Consider the following 16,689-nt stretch of genomic DNA (forward strand, 5'->3'; position numbering starts at 1 on the left):
CTCATCACTGCACTCCTGCAGAGCAGTAGTCCTTTTGTCACACATGCATTTCTACCAAATCCTTTGGGCTCCCAACTCAGATTCACCCTATCTCTCTGCTGGCACATGTAGACACACTGAGGATTATCCGGTGCAAGGGTTGCTTAATGTTAGAAAGTGGGGGCTGTTTATGGACAGACCCATTGTATTACTCATACAGTACAAGGCATTGTTCACCACAAATGCCTGCTGAAGCTCAGCGAATCAAATCAATATTCTGACTGCCAATTGGGCCCTAGTGTTTTTTCCTCCTGGTGGGAAGAAGAGGCTTGCCTTTTCTATGAGATAAAATGTTGAAGGTTGATGGGACGTTGGCTTTTGCCATGACAGACCGGTATGAATTATGGGTAGAATTTTCAGATCAATAGGATTTTATCTGCTTGATGTTAATAACATTTCACAATTGATAATTTGATTTGGGTTATACTTTGATTTTCCTTTCCTCTCACTTATTCACTGTAAATCTGTTAAATATGATCATAATATCATTTGTGTGGTGTACCGCGAGACATAATATCTTCTTGTACCTTGCTTCATTAGTTTCCCCCTTGTCCGTGTTGTAGGGGATACCCATCTTTTTGTTTCAGGGAAGGAGAGGCTTGCCTTTTTCTTGGGATAAAACGGTGAAGGTTGATGGGACGTTGACTTTTTGCCATGACAGATCGATAAAAGTCCCTTCCTAAGATTTTATCATTTCCAAGCTGGAGGGCTTGGGGAATTGCCGAAGTTTACAAAGATGCCAGGAGGCACCTTCTGGTCAGCACCAGCTATGTCCTGTCGCCACCTAAATCAAGCCACCCAGCCTTGGCTCTTGAAGCATGCTCACCTCGGCCAAGGCGTCCTCCTGAGCGGCAGGCTCTGGAAAAACTCTGCAGATCCTCACTGTCACCAACCCGACGTATGGCTGTCCACGGTAGATGGGCACTCATAAAAGCTGAGGCGTTGCTGGGGGTATGGGGGGCTAAGGGAGCTATAGCCCTGGGTCATTTGGTTGTAGCCCCGGACAGAATCTCAGGGGTTACAACCAAAAGGCTAGCTAGCCCCGAGTCCTGACATTAGCGTAGCCCCGGATCTTTTCCAGACCTATCAACACCCTGCATAAAAGATTGACCTGTGGGATGGAAGGAGTAGCTCAGCCCCTTAAGTCCTTCAGAAGAATTAAGGGCTTCACACATCACACTTTTTTAAACAATCGGCTCCACAAGGGAGTCAGCATTCTGCAGCTTAGGGCACAGAGGAGAAAAAAGGAAACATTTGAGAAATTTGCCCAACTTGCACAGTTTAGCCACTTCTTGTCTTATTGTAGTTTCTGAAACATCATGTACATAATGTTTTTCTAAAGAATATACAGTTTTGAGATGTCTATGAAAATGTTTTGGGCCATTGGCGTAATGTCTACTTAAAATGAGCTTTTTTATGCCTTTGTATCTGATGACTATTTTGCAGTAATGTTTCAGTTTTCCCCTGCCGCAGGTTTTTCTGTCTCCTCTGGCTTCCGGCGTTGGCTTTAGCCTCCACCTGTGCTTCGTTTCCCCATCCTCAGACCCCTGGGTGCAGTCAGAGTTCCTGCTCGTGTGCGCAGGTTGCGCAGCCGACTCCACCGTGACCTTTTCCACGCAGCGCCCGGCTAACAAGGAGCACCAACGTTTCAGCTTCCGGCTTCATCCGGTCTACAACGAGTCAATCCAGTTCCTGCATTGCCGGCTGGCACTGCACGCTGGGCATGGCGGAGCCGAGAGCTGCACCAAGGAAGAGCCGGACGAGCCAGGAACTTCTTCAGAGAATACTAGGGTCAGCACCCAGTGCATGCGCTGCCTCAGAACTCAGTTGTAGGTGTCTTGCAGGTTTCAACAGACTTCGGTATTTCTGTGTTTTGGGGAGGTTGTATAAAGATCTACAGCTATGCCAATGAAACCATCCCATGTTCTGTAGGTTCCTCCTTTCATTTTGACCCTTGAAATTCCTGATAGCGTACTATTAAATCTAGCAGTGCGGCACAGGCAGCTATTTCGGTATGTCTGTACGTGTGGTCATGTGCATATCAACAGTGCTGTCGCTAGGGGAGGGGTGGGGGGGGTTGGGTCCCTCCTCTCAAATCCTGCACCCCCCCTTGAGCCCACCCGACGTCAGCTAGGCTACTCACTCTGCACGGTCTGCAGTGCTGTGTTCACCCGCACGGGCCACCCACAGTGCCGCAATCAACAATGAAGAGCTGTTAAGTTCCCTCTGCTGTCAAGACCAGCCCCTCCAATCAAACTGTAGCACACAAAACTGTGAATGATGGGTCATTAGTGACTTAATGGTGTTGTGCCTACATTCTGATGCGAGGGGAGGTGCAGTAGGGTTTGGTAGTTGGTGTGCACAAAAGCTTCTCTGCAGGAGTGCTTGTGACGTCACACATTCACTTTCATAGGCGGCCCCCCTACTTTTGTCTGTGGCCCCACCTACTTTTGTCTTTGGCCCCCTCGCTATCCCTCCCTAAATTTGATTCCTGAAGACGCCACTGCATAGCAATTGCTTGCACACATTCGGGATGGAGCGGTTTGGTCATCGGGCACCTCATGTTTGCCACAAACCACAGAAGGGACACTCGGTTACTGGGACATTCCCTTTGTTCTAAAGATGATTGATTATTGATCAAAGAACACATGAATTCACCAAACTTAACAATCAATGAATCACTTACACTTAATGCATTAGCCTTAAATTGAAGAACATTAGGTTCATGTTTAAACTCTCAGTGACCCACAAATCTTGCTAAACCTCCAGTACAGAGAACCAATAGGGGGGAAATAGCATGAGCAGGCGAAGAACAGTGCAACCTGGTAGGTCAGATAATTGTCTGGGGTATTAACCCCCTTCAAAGCATGGACATATGTATTTTGCATTTGTATGTATTTAAGAACATGGTGTCATTTGGATCATAAATGCCCTACGAAGCAGGCAATAACAGAGCGGCGAGGCGGTCCTAGTGCAAGGTGCCCTTACATTGTTGGATTGTTGGATTGAGTGATGTCTAGCAGCTGGAGTAAGAGTGAGAACATAAACCAGGGACAGGACAGGAGGACATTACAATTATATTTAACATTGAGAGCCTGCAGCCAGAATGTACATATTTACACATTGCGAAAAGTAGTCCTGCGGTCAGAATGCAGGAAGTGTGGATTGGGCCGTTAGTTCGGGTGAGAGGGTGAGGGGTCTTGTGGGCTCCCTTCTTCTGCTAGTAGAAGGTGGAGTTGATCCTTGTTTGGAAGGGTTCCACTGAATTGAAGGCTTTTTTTTATGACCGGGTTATAGGATGCCAGTGGAGTGCGTCAAGTAGGGAAAAGTAGGCAAAGTGAGCGGAGTGACAAGGGGACTTTGGGAGTTGGGTGCATATCCCTCAATTGTTTCATATCTGATTGCCCAAGCCAACTATGAGCCGCCACCATTGCCGACCACCCTCTAAACTTGAATGTGGTCCTAGAGGTTTTTTTTAAGACAAACTTTATTGAAGATACCTTACACAACCTGTTAAGAAAAAGGTTACGCTGCAAATCTCTAACTTCCATCGGAAATCCCATGACGAGTCGCGCGTGGAATATGCATAACACGCCTTCGGCAGGCCTTGGCAACCTAAGTTCCCCAGGTCTGATTTGGGGCGTATTGTCTGTCTCTTAAGACGTGTTACAGAAGCTGTGCGTCCCCTTCCACTATCCCATGCACTCAGCGATCGATTTCAGTCAGTATAGTTTTTAGCCCCCGCTATAACGAATGCCCAAAATGTGAACGCCTCTCCAACCAGGACTCGATTGTCAGTAGCCAGGCAGTAGTCTCTGTGTGTGTAAAGATGGGTTTGTTGCAATATAGTTACTGTAATAGCGCTCTGGTGTTTGGCTATTCTCTATCTTATCTAACAAGGGTGGAGCGCTTCCATTTTAAGATTCCCGCTTTTTGATGCAGCAGTTTTGTAGGGCAGTTGTAATGCTGCAGACTTTACACAGTATAGTCTACTGCTCATTTGACACTTCTGCCTGCTTCCTTACTTGAGTGCAGTATTAACCTGACTTTGTGTCTTCTGATTTGTTGCGCTACAGTGCAGTATGTTTGTAATTGTCATTTTTCATTTGTAAAGGGCTTATACACAAGTGAAGTGCTTCAAAGTGCTTCAAGGCGGGAACGGAACAAGGGAAAACAGAGTCATTCTTAGGCCTTGAAGTTTCCGGATGATCTAGCAAAAAGATTAGCAAACTAAGCCTGGCGAACTAGGCCTAATACATTCTGTAAGTGCGCAAACAGGAAGTGTGAGGGAGGAGGAGGGAACAAGTGCGGCCCTGGGTTAAGTGGAGAGAGGTTACCCATCCCAAGGAATGAATTCAGGACTGCAGTAGTGGTGAGCAGAGTGCAGGCCTGGGGCCAAGTGCGAGGACTGGCGGGGAAGCCTGAAACCTGTGTGGCTCTGGAGGTCATCAGGCAACCAGTCAGCAAACAGAGTGGTGTTAGGGAGAGAGGTAGGCGGGAAGTAGGCAAGAATAGGGAGGAGGTTAAGAGGGAGAGAGAAAGAAGAAGAGAAGAGGAAAGTCTTGAGTAGTTTCTGGAACTTAAGGAGATCAGGCTCAAGACGGAGAGAGGCAGGGAGTCACCTGCAGAGGATAAAGATCTGCCCCCAAATCTCTGTTTTGAAAATCGTCTCACCCGCAGGGAGTTGGAAGAGGATGAGTGGAGAGCTCTAGAAGGAGAGTATTTAGGGATAAGAGATTTGTAGAAAGTGCGGCCCTGGCCCCAGAAAGCCTTGTGGACTATGCAGAGGGTCTTGAACTTGATCCTTGCAGCCACGAGATGGAGGGATTTCAGCGATGGAGAGATGCAGTCCCTGTGCTTGATGCCAAGGATAAGTCTTGCAGTTCTGTTCTTGATGAGTTGTAGGGGTAGGAGAGTAGAAGTAGGAAGATTGAGAAAGAGACTGTTGTAGTAGTCCAGTCTAGAAATAACCAGGGCTCTGGAGATGGTGAGCCTCTGGGGGAAAGTGGGAAAAGGCAGAATACCTCTGAAGAGGTGCAGCTGGTAGTGGGACTTTTTAGAGATGTCCAAGATGTGAGAGCAGAAGGAGAGTGTGGAGTCGAACATGACCCCTAGATTTTTTGCCTGACTATTGGGTGAGGGCACAGGGCCAAGAAAGGCTGGCCAGAGTGAAAGTGGGAAAGCAGGACCAGTGGTTCCAATTAGGATTATCTCTGTTTTGCTGGCATTGAGGCAGAGATTGTTTGCAGCACACCAAGACTGAATTGTGGACAGACAGTCAGGAATGAGCGAGGAGGAGGAGGCCGAGGGTAGCCTGAAAGAGAGCTCTGTGTCATCTGCATAACACTGAAAGTTGGAGGTGAAGGCAGAGATCCTGCAGGCCAGAGGAGCTATGTAGACATTGAAGAACCAGGGGGATAGGTCGATTTATGTTTTTACTTGAACTTTTCCTTTTCTGAATACATTTATATATTATTTTTGATATACTATAGCATACAGTCTATTTTTTATGGACTTAGTGTGCCGGGTAATCTGGGATCCTATGGTGTACGGTCAAGTCATTTAGTACATTTTTCAGTTCTATCTCCTTTATATAAACATATAGATCCCTGGGGGACACCACAAGTAGAGATAGTGATAGCGTAGAGAAAATACCCAAGTTCCACCTGGGACGGACGTCAGAGAGAAAGGAGAGAAAGGAGGAAAGCCATGCCAGGGCCTGAGCTGTGATCCACAGGGTGTGACGGAGACGGGAGATCAGGATGTTGTGGTTTACTGTGTCGAAAACAGAGGAGAGGTCAAGAAGAATGAGGACAGAGGGAGAGTAGTTTTAAGCACTGGGTTTTGGCGAACGGTAGCGTGCGATTCTGGTGGTAGTGTGCATACACTGCTGCACAGTACATTTGTAATTTCTGTGATTGGATGGTACACGTGTAAAATACTGCCTTTTGCTAGCTCTATATTGTAGTTTTCCAAATCCTTTGGTTCGGTTGGCCAAATTCACACCAGATTTTTAAGATATCTAGACAAGAAATAGTGTGCTTTGAAGGGCAATTATTTACATAGTAAGTAGTTATCCAAAAATCCTGCTGTGCTTGCGGACCACGTAGCCAAGAGTTGAATGCCTCTGCTCTATATCTATACAATAGTGGTCATTTTCTATGTTTATCATTTTTTTAAATCTGGTATTTCTTTTTTAATGCCACCCTAGGTAGCAGCGTGCGTCGGCACGGGCGAGAGGGCGAACAGGAGTCATATAAGAATCATCTCCAAACCAATGATTGTGACCATGGGTGGTGATGTCGGAGTGACAGGAGATCAAGCCACGCCAAGCACTGCATCAGGTGAAGTCCTCAAACTGGTCCTGTCTGAGACCCACACATGCCAAACCACAAACTCTAGGATACACCGGCCAGAAGGTCCCTAACTGGCCTTTGATTTACATGTCAACTTTGCATGGTGTCCATATTCAGAATTACAAACTCTGATTTGCCAAGCATTTTCCAAACACACATTGGATATTAGGAGCATGTTTTATGCATGTATGTACGTATTTGAACATATACAGGGTAATTCATAGAAATTCGCACAAAAGTGGCGCACACGGCTGGCGCACAGTGTCCCCGTGCGATACACTGCGCCAGCCGCGTGCAAAAAAATCCTTTTCATCGCACAGCGTATTCATGGATTTTAGCCTCCGAAACCAGCCGTGGCGCAGAGTGGCGCAGCGACCCTGCAGCAGCGCCAGTTACGCCCCCAAGAACGCCCTCGCGCAAGGAAAAGCCTTCAAAATCCCCAAATCATCGCAAAGGGCTGCGCTAACCCTGGACCAGTTCACAGGGCTGCCAAACAGCAAACGCCAAGCGTGGGAAGTAACACACGCGATTCCATCAGGGCACGTGTATTCCAGGGGTGCGCGGGAAGTATCACACGCAAAAACAGCAGGGTACGTGTATTCCAGGGGCGCGCGGGAAGTATCACACATAAAAGCAGCAGGGTACGTGTATTTCAGGGGTGCGTGGGAAGTAACACACGCGATTCCATCAGGGCACGTGTATTCCAGGGGTGCGCGGGAAGTATCACACGCAAAAACAGCAGGGTACGTGTATTCCAGGGGTGCGCGGGAAGTACCAAAAGCAGCAGGGTACGTGTATTTCAGGGGTGCGCGGGAAGTATCACACGCGATTCCATCAGGGTACGTGTATTCCAGGGGTGCGCGGGAAGTATCACACGCAAAAGCAGCAGGGTACGTGTATTTCAGGGGTGCGCAGGAAGTATCACACGCGATTCCATCAGGGTACGTGTATTCCAGGGGTGCGCGGGTGTTAGGGAGAATTCTCTGTTTAGGCTGAATTTCCTAACCTAGTGAGTCCCCCAGCAGCTTTGCTGGATTTCGGGAGTTTGTTTTTTTTCCATCCTGCCAAGAGTCAGACTCTTTTCTCCCACTCTTGGACATGTATGTGTGTAATTCCTTCAAATGTCAATGTGTTCGATGGGCTATGGGGTCTTTTACTCCATAGGGTCTCATATGTTTTTCTATGTGTGTTGCACCGCACCCTACGTGCCGTAACACTGGGGCGTCCTAGCGGACCTCCGCCATAGACTCCATACCCGGGGACTGACTACTGTCTCCCAGGGCATGTAAAGTCACCATTGGCTTTACTAGACCTAAATTTACTAACAGGACTAGTACAAACCATCTTATTGTGGACGTACTAGTAGGGGTAATTCGATTACTCCTGGACCTGTTACTCGAGGGGGCACTGTCCCGCCCCCCCCCCGTCGAGTTTTGGCTGGTGGCAGTGGAAACTACTTGTTATGTTCGACCCCGGACCTAACCCTATGGGATTCATCCCATTGTTGGAGATTAATTCTTTTTCTCGTTAATCTCTAACGTACCCCCGGTCTACTTATCTTAAATAAGTTTATCGGATGCTTCTTTCTGCCAGAATTCGGCTTGTAAAATGGCGTCTGTGTTCGTCTCTGTGACTCCTAAACCAAAGGTTGAGCCCTTTGTTCCACTTTTGGCCGGCCTCTGTACAGAGACCCTCCAAAGTGGTGCCATTCTGTCTGGGTTACCACAGGGGTGTGGGAGGGGGTTTAGGCACCCTGGACCGAGTTGCCTTGCCAACTCCGGTCGCACTCTGGAGTGATTGGCCCAAGTGGTGAGCCTTCCCGCTCACCACTTAGCATGTGTTGATTGACAGCTAGGCTGAATGAATGGGGGTTTTCTGCATAAAAGCAGGGCTTTTGGGACTGGATCTTCAGAAGTCGCCACAGGACCTAAGAATCCGACGAGGGTAACGCTGAGCCGACCTGCACAACGACACCTCCGTTGGAGCCCTGCGGAACCGACTCACCACTTCCCAACGACAGAGGAGATCTCCCTGCCGGAGAGTCTCTTCCCCTGGCTGGTGGGAACAACCAGTCACCTTTGCTTTTTATTCGCCTCAGGACGCAGTGGTCGAATTGCCCGTGCAGAGCACCCAGGCAACCGGATAGCCACTACCCCTGAAACCGCGACCAAAAGGTGGTGCCTTGTGACGGAGCACTCCGCGGCTGGTCTCTTCCCTGGTGGTGCACCGGACTTCACTTTTCTTCGACGACGAGATCATCTCTACTCTTGGCAAAGACCCGACGTGCATCCACCACCAGGAACAACTGCCCCTGCCGGAGCTGCCCTCCACAACAAGGTACCGTGTCCGCCTGGCTTCCCTTTCGATCGGTTCGAGTGAGGTGTCTTAATCCTCTCCTTTCCGTTGGGGTGCCTCCAAGCTTTTCTCATTCGTTGTTCTGAACTGGTTCAACCTGCCGATAACAATTTGCTATAAGACTTGAATGCATCTTCGCTAGAGACTTTTGGGACATCGCGCCTTGCCTCTCTCCGAGTGGGCCTGGCCTCTGAACTTTATGACCTATCGTGATTCTTGCCTTCTTGCCTTGCATTTTATCTGCGTAGGATCGAACTGTGTTGATTTCGTAACCTGCCTATCTTTTTCTCTCCCGTCCTAACTAATCTTCGAGTGTCATCTAGGTTGAGGTATACACCTCTGTCTGAAAATAAGTGGTGCCGGTAGAACCTAGAGTTGTCGATATATTGTTAGGGGGATTGATCGTTTTTCTACTTCGTAGAGTAATTGTGTTTGATTTGTTTGCCGTGATTTGCCTTAGTGTTTTCCATAGATGTTCTGTTATAAATAAATACCTTAATATCTTTACACTAAGCCTCGTTGCGTGTTTACTTGTCTTGCTGTGAAGAATTGCCCTATTTTGTATACTCCACATACTGCTCAACTCTTCTTGAGGGAAGTATGACTGCTCAGCCACAGCTACCAAGTGAATCTGTGTGGTACAGACTGCTACCAAGTGGGTTCACCGCCAAACGCCTGTAGTCCTAAATCTTTTGCAGTGGTCCCAGAGGGAACTGTACAGGTTTCCGCCTAACAGCGGGGAGCACCACACGAGAATTGCACGTGTGGGTCCTCCCAGGTGTTCCCTCTACACCCTGCACGGCCCCTGCAGGTAGCCCACACCACAGGGGCCTACCCTGCACATGTCCCGTAGGCACCCCATCCACCATGGCCATGCCCCCCAGCCAACCCACATGTCACCTTACACTACTGCCCACCAACGCATGTCCCCCTGCACCCCCAGCCACCAGGGGCACCCTCCACCAGGCCCCCACTCATGTCTACCACCACCCCCACCCCCCAGCATCCAGGGGCACCCTCCACCAGGCCCCCACTCATGTCCCCCTGCACCCCCACCCCCCAGCATCCAGGGGCACCCTCCACCAGGCCCCCACTCATGTCCAACTCATGTCTCCCATCACCCCCACCCCCCAGCAGTGCAGGGGCAGCCTCCACCAGGACCCCACTCATGTCTCCCACCATCCCCACCCCCCAGGATCCAAGGGCACCCTCCACCAGGCCCCCACTCATGTCTCCCATCACCCCCACCCCCCAGCAGTGCAGGGGAAGCCTCCACCAGGCCCCCACTCATGTCTCCCACCACCCCCACCCCTCCAGCATCCAGGGGCACCCTCCACCAGGCCCCCACTCATGTCTCCCATCACCCCCACCCCCCAGCAGTGCAGGGGCAGCCTCCACCAGGCCCCCACTCATGTCTCCCATCACCCCCACCCCCCAGCAGTGCAGGGGCAGCCTCCACCAGGCCCCCACTCATGTCCAACTCATGTCTCCCTGCACCCTCACCCCCCAGCAGTGCAGGGGCAGCCTCCACCAGGCCCCCACTCATGTCTCCCATCACCCCCACCCCAGCAGTGCAGGGGCAGCCTCCACCAGGTCCCCACTCATGTCTCCCATCACCCCCAGCCCCAGCAGTGCAGGGGCAGCCTCCACCAGGCCCCCACTCATGTCTCCCATCACCCCCAGCCCCAGCAGTGCAGGGGCAGCCTCCACCAGGCCCCCACTCATGTCTCCCATCACCCCCACCCCCCAGCAGTGCAGGGGCAGCCTCCACCAGGCCCCCACTCATGTCCAACTCATGTCTCCCTGCAACCTCAGCCCCCAGCAGTGCAGGGGCAGCCTCCACCAGGCCCCCACTCATGTCTCCCATCACCCCCACCCCCAGCAGTGCAGGGGCAGCCTCCACCAGGCCCCCACTCATGTCTCCCATCACCCCCACCCCCCAGCAGTGCAGGGGCAGCCTCCACCAGGCCCCCACTCATGTCCAACTCATGTCTCCCTGCACCCTCACCCCCCAGCAGTGCAGGGGCAGCCTCCACCAGGCCCCCACTCATGTCTCCCATCACCCCCACCCCAGCAGTGCAGGGGCAGCCTCCACCAGGCCCCCACTCATGTCTCCCATCACCCCCACCCCCCAGCAGTGCAGGGGCAGCCTCCACCAGGCCCCCACTCATGTCTCCCATCACCCCCAGCCCCAGCAGTGCAGGGGCAGCCTCCACCAGGCCCCCACTCATGTCTCCCATCACCCCCACCCCCCAGCAGTGCAGGGGCAGCCTCCACCAGGCCCCCACTCATGTCCAACTCATGTCTCCCTGCAACCTCAGCCCCCAGCAGTGCAGGGGCAGCCTCCACCAGGCCCCCACTCATGTCTCCCATCACCCCCACCCCCAGCAGTGCAGGGGCAGCCTCCACCAGGCCCCCACTCATGTCTCCCATCACCCCCACCCCCCAGCAGTGCAGGGGCAGCCTCCACCAGGCCCCCACTCATGTCTCCCATCACCTCCAGCCCCCAGCAGTGCAGGGGCAGCCTCCACCAGGCCCCCACTCATGTCTCCCATCACCCCCACCTCCCAGCAGTGCAGGGGCAGCCTCCACCAGGCCCCCACTCATGTCCCCCTGCACCCCCACCCCCCAGCATCCAGGGGCACCCTCCACCAGGCCCCCTCTCATGTCTCCCTGCACCCCCACCCCCCAGCAGTGCAGGGGCAGCCTCCACCAGGCCCCCACTCATGTCTCCCACCACCCCCACGCCCCAGCAGTGCAGGGACAGCCTCCACCAGGCCCCCACTCATGTCCCCCTGCACCCCCACCCCCCAGCATCCAGGGGCACCCTCCACCAGGCCCCCACACATGTCCCCCTGCACCCCCACCCCACAGCATCCAGGGGCAGCCTCCACCAGGCCCCCAGTCATGTCTCCCACCACCCCCCAGCATCCAGGGGCACCCTCCACCAGGCCCCCACTCATATCCAACTCATGTCTCCCACAACCCCCACCCCCCAGCAGTGCAGGGCAGCCTCCACCAGGCCCCCACTCATGTCTCACATCACCCCCACCCCCCAGCAGTGCAGGGGCACCCTCCACCAGGCCCCCACTCATGTCTCCCATCACCCCCACCCCCCAGCAGTGCAGAGGCAGCCTCCACCAGGCCCCCACTCATGTCTCCCATCACCCCCACCCCCCAGCAGTGCAGGGGCAGCCTCCACCAGGCCCCACTCATGTCTCCCATCACCCCCACCCCCCAGCAGTGCAGCGGCAGCCTCCACCAGGCCCCCACTCATGTCTCCCACCACCCCCACCCCCCAGCATCCAGAGGCACTCTCCACCAGGCCCCCACTCATGTCTCCCACCACCCCCACCCCCCAGCAGTGCAGGGGCAGCCTCCACCAGGCCCCCACTCATGTCTCCCATCACCCCCACCCCCCAGCAGTGCAGGGGCAGCCTCCACTAGGCCCCCACTCATGTCTACCACCACCCCCACCCCCCAGCATCCAGGGGCACCCTCCACCAGGCCCCCACTCATGTCCCCCTGCACCCCCACCCCCCAGCATCCAGGGGCACCCTCCACCAGGCCCCCAATCATGTCCAACTCATGTCTCCCATCACCCCCACCCCCCAGCAGTGCAGGGCCAGCCTCCACCAGGACCCGACTCATGTCTCCCACCATCCCCACCCCCCAGGATCCAAGGGCACCCTCCACCAGGCCCCCACTCATGTCTCCCATCACCCCCACCCCCCAGCAGTGCAGGGGCAGCCTCCACCAGGCCCCCACTCATGTCTCCCACCACCCCCACCCCCCAGCATCCAGGGGCACCCTCCACCAGGCCCCCACTCATGTCTCCCATCACCCCCACCCCCCAGCAGTGCAGGGGCAGCCTCCACCAGGCCCCCACTCATGTCCAACTCATGTCTCCCTGCACCCTCGCCCCCCAGCAGTGCAGGGGCAGCCTCCACCAGGCCCCCACTCATGTCTCCCATCACCCCCACCCCCAGCAGTGCAGGGGCACCCTCCACCAGGCCCCCACTCATGTCTCCCATCACCCCCACCCCCCAGCAGTGCAGGGGCAGCCTCCACCAGGCCCCCACTCATGTCTCCCACCACCCCCACCCCCCAGCATCCAGGGGCACCCTCCACCAGGCCCCCTCTCATGTCTCCCTGCACCCCCACCCCCCAGCAGTGCAGGGGCAGCCTCCACCAGGCCCCCACTCATGTCTCCCACCACCCCCACGCCCCAGCAGTGCAGGGACAGCCTCCACCAGGCCCCCACTCATGTCCCCCTGCACCCCCACCCCCCAGCATCCAGGGGCACCCTCCACCAGGCCCCCACACATGTCCCCCTGCACCCCCACCCCACAGCATCCAGGGGCAGCCTCCACCAGGCCCCCAGTCATGTCTCCCACCACCCCCCAGCATCCAGGGGCACCCTCCACCAGGCCCCCACTCATATCCAACTCATGTCTCCCACAACCCCCACCCCCCAGCAGTGCAGGGCAGCCTCCACCAGGCCCCCACTCATGTCTCACATCACCCCCACCCCCCAGCAGTGCAGGGGCACCCTCCACCAGGCCCCCACTCATGTCTCCCATCACCCCCACCCCCCAGCAGTGCAGAGGCAGCCTCCACCAGGCCCCCACTCATGTCTCCCATCACCCCCACCCCCCAGCAGTGCAGGGGCAGCCTCCACCAGGCCCCACTCATGTCTCCCATCACCCCCACCCCCCAGCAGTGCAGCGGCAGCCTCCACCAGGCCCCCACTCATGTCTCCCACCACCCCCACCCCCCAGCATCCAGGGGCACTCTCCACCAGGCCCCCACTCATGTCTCCCACCACCCCCACCCCCCAGCAGTGCAGGGGCAGCCTCCACCAGGCCCCCACTCATGTCTCCCATCACCCCCACCCCCCAGCAGTGCAGGGGCAGCCTCCACTAGGCCCCCACTCATGTCTACCACCACCCCCACCCCCCAGCATCCAGGGGCACCCTCCACCAGGCCCCCACTCATGTCCCCCTGCACCCCCACCCCCCAGCATCCAGGGGCACCCTCCACCAGGCCCCCAATCATGTCCAACTCATGTCTCCCATCACCCCCACCCCCCAGCAGTGCAGGGCCAGCCTCCACCAGGACCCGACTCATGTCTCCCACCATCCCCACCCCCCAGGATCCAAGGGCACCCTCCACCAGGCCCCCACTCATGTCTCCCATCACCCCCACCCCCCAGCAGTGCAGGGGCAGCCTCCACCAGGCCCCCACTCATGTCTCCCACCACCCCCACCCCCCCAGCATCCAGGGGCACCCTCCACCAGGCCCCCACTCATGTCTCCCATCACCCCCACCCCCCAGCAGTGCAGGGGCAGCCTCCACCAGGCCCCCACTCATGTCCAACTCATGTCTCCCTGCACCCTCGCCCCCCAGCAGTGCAGGGGCAGCCTCCACCAGGCCCCCACTCATGTCTCCCATCACCCCCACCCCCAGCAGTGCAGGGGCAGCCTCCACCAGGCCCCCACTCATGTCTCCCATCACCCCCACCCCCCAGCAGTGCAGGGGCAGCCTCCACCAGGCCCCCACTCATGTCCAACTCATGTCTCCCTGCACCCTCAGCCCCCAGCAGTGCAGGGGCAGCCTCCACCAGGCCCCCACTCATGTCTCCCATCACCCCCACCCCCAGCAGTGCAGGGGCAGCCTCCACCAGGCCCCCACTCATGTCTTCCATCACCCCCACCCCCCAGCAGTGCAGGGGCAGCCTCCACCAGGCCCCCACTCATGTCTCCCATCACCTCCAACCCCCAGCAGTGCAGGGGCAGCCTCCACCAGGCCCCCACTCATGTCTCCCATCACCCCCACCCCCCAGCAGTGCAGGGGCAGCCTCCACCAGGCCCCTACTCATGTCCCCCTCCACCCCCACCCCCCAGCATCCAGGGGCACCCTCCACCAGGCCCCCTCTCATGTCTCCCTGCACCCCCACCCCCCCAGCAGTACAGGGGAAGCCTCCACCAGGCCCCCACTCATGTCTTCCACCACCCCCACCCCCCAGCAGTGCAGGGACAGCCTCCACCAGGCCCCCACTCATGTCCCCCTGCACCCCACCCCTCAGCATCCAGGGGCACCCTCCACCAGGCCCCCACACATGTCCCCCTGCACCCCCACCCCACAGCATCCAGGGGCAGCCTCCACCAGGCCCCCAGTCATGTCTCCCACCACCCCCCAGCATCCAGGGGCACCCTCCACCAGGCCCCCACTCATGTCCAACTCATGTCTCCCACCACCCCCACCCCCCAGCAGTGCAGGGCAGCCTCCACCAGGCCCCCACTCATGTCTCCCATCACCCCCACCCCCCAGCAGTGCAGGGGCACCCTCCACCAGGCCCCCACTCATGTCTCCCATCACCCCCACCCCCCAGCAGTGCAGAGGCAGCCTCCACCAGGCCCCCACACATGTCTCCAACCACCCCCACCCCCCAGCAGTGCAGGGGCAGCCTCCACCAGGCCCCCACTCATGTCTCCCATCACCCCCACCCCCCAGCAGTGCAGGGGCAGCCTCCACTAGGCCCCCACTCATGTCTCCCACCACCCCATCCCCCCAGCATCCAGGGGCACCCTCCACCAGGCCCCCACTCATGTCTCCCACCACCCCCACCCCCAGCAGTGCAGGGGCAGCCTCCACCAGGCCCCCACTCATGTCTCCCACCCCCAGCAGTGCAGGGGCAGCCTCCACCAGGCCCCCACTCATGTCTTCCACCACCCCCACTCCCCAGCATCCAGGGGCACCCTCCACCAGGCCCCCACTCATGTCTCCCACCACCCCCACCCCCCAGCAGTGCAGGGGCAGCCTCCACCAGGCCCCCACTCATGACTCCCATCACCCCCACCCCCCAGCATCCAGGGGCACCCTCCACCAGGCCCCCACTCATGTCTCCCACCACCACCACCCCCAGCAGTGCAGGGGCAGCCTCCACCAGGCCCGCACTCATGTCTACCACCACCCCCACCCCCCAGCATCCAGGGGCAGCCTCCACCAGGCCCCCACTCATGTCTACCATCACCCCCACCCCCCAGCAGTGCAGGGGCAGCCTCCACCAGGCCCCCACTCATGTATCCCACCACCCCCACCCCCCAGCAGTGCAGGGGCAGCCTCCACCAGGCCCCCACTCATGTCGCCCACCACCCCCACCCCCCAGCATCCAGGGGCACCCTCCACCAGGCCCCCACTCATGTCTACCACCACCCCCACCCCCCAGCAGTGCAGGGGCAGCCTCCACCAGGCCCCCACTCATGTTGCCCACCACACCCACCCCCCAGCATCCAGGGGCACCCTCCACCAGGCCCCCACTCATGTCTCTCATCACCCCCACCCCCCAGCAGTGCAGGGGCAGCCTCCACCAGGCCCCCACTCATGTATCCCACCACCCCCACCCCCCAGCAGTGCAGGGGCAGCCTCCACCAGGCCCCCACTCATGTCGCCCACCACACCCACCCCCCAGCATCCAGGGGCACCCTCCACCAGGCCCCCACTCATGTCTACCACCAACCCCACCCCCCAGCATCCAGGGCCACCCTCCACCAGGCCCCCACTCATGTCCAACTCATGTCTCCCTGCACCCCCACCCCCAGCATCCAGGGCCACCCTCCACCAGGCCCCCACTCATGTCCAACTCATGTCTCCCTGCACCCCTACCCCCCAGCAGTGCAGGGGCAGCCTCCACCAGGCCCCCACTCATGTCTCCCATCATCCCCACCCCCCAGCAGTGCAAGGGCAGCCTCCACCAGGCCACCACTCATGTCTCCCATCACCCCCACCCCCCAGCAGTGCGGGGGCAGCCTCCACCAGGCCCCCACTCATGTCTCCCACCACCCCCACCCCCCAGCATCCAGGGGCACCCTCCACCAGGACCCCACTCATGTCTCCCACCACCCCCACCCCCCAGTAGTGCAGGGGCAGCCTCCAC

General features: G+C 57.4%; 1 protein-coding gene across 4 annotated transcripts in view; it reads left to right on the forward strand.

Annotated features, from left to right (window-relative positions):
- TGFBR3L (transforming growth factor beta receptor 3 like) overlaps positions 1-16,689 on the forward strand; it is a 179,535-nt gene that overhangs the window by 121,401 nt on the left and 41,445 nt on the right. For all 4 annotated transcript variants that reach the window (XM_069603994.1, XM_069603997.1, XM_069603996.1 and 1 more), the window contains 2 exons: positions 1,513-1,830; positions 6,251-6,383. In XM_069603994.1, the coding sequence (XP_069460095.1) occupies positions 1,513-1,830; positions 6,251-6,383 (451 nt within the window). The remainder of the gene's footprint in view (positions 1-1,512; positions 1,831-6,250; positions 6,384-16,689) is intronic.

Source organism: Ambystoma mexicanum, chromosome 3q, assembly GCF_040938575.1.
Source record: "Ambystoma mexicanum isolate Mex_15411 chromosome 3q, UKY_AmexF1_1, whole genome shotgun sequence".
NCBI classification, from domain to species: domain Eukaryota; kingdom Metazoa; phylum Chordata; class Amphibia; order Caudata; family Ambystomatidae; genus Ambystoma; species Ambystoma mexicanum.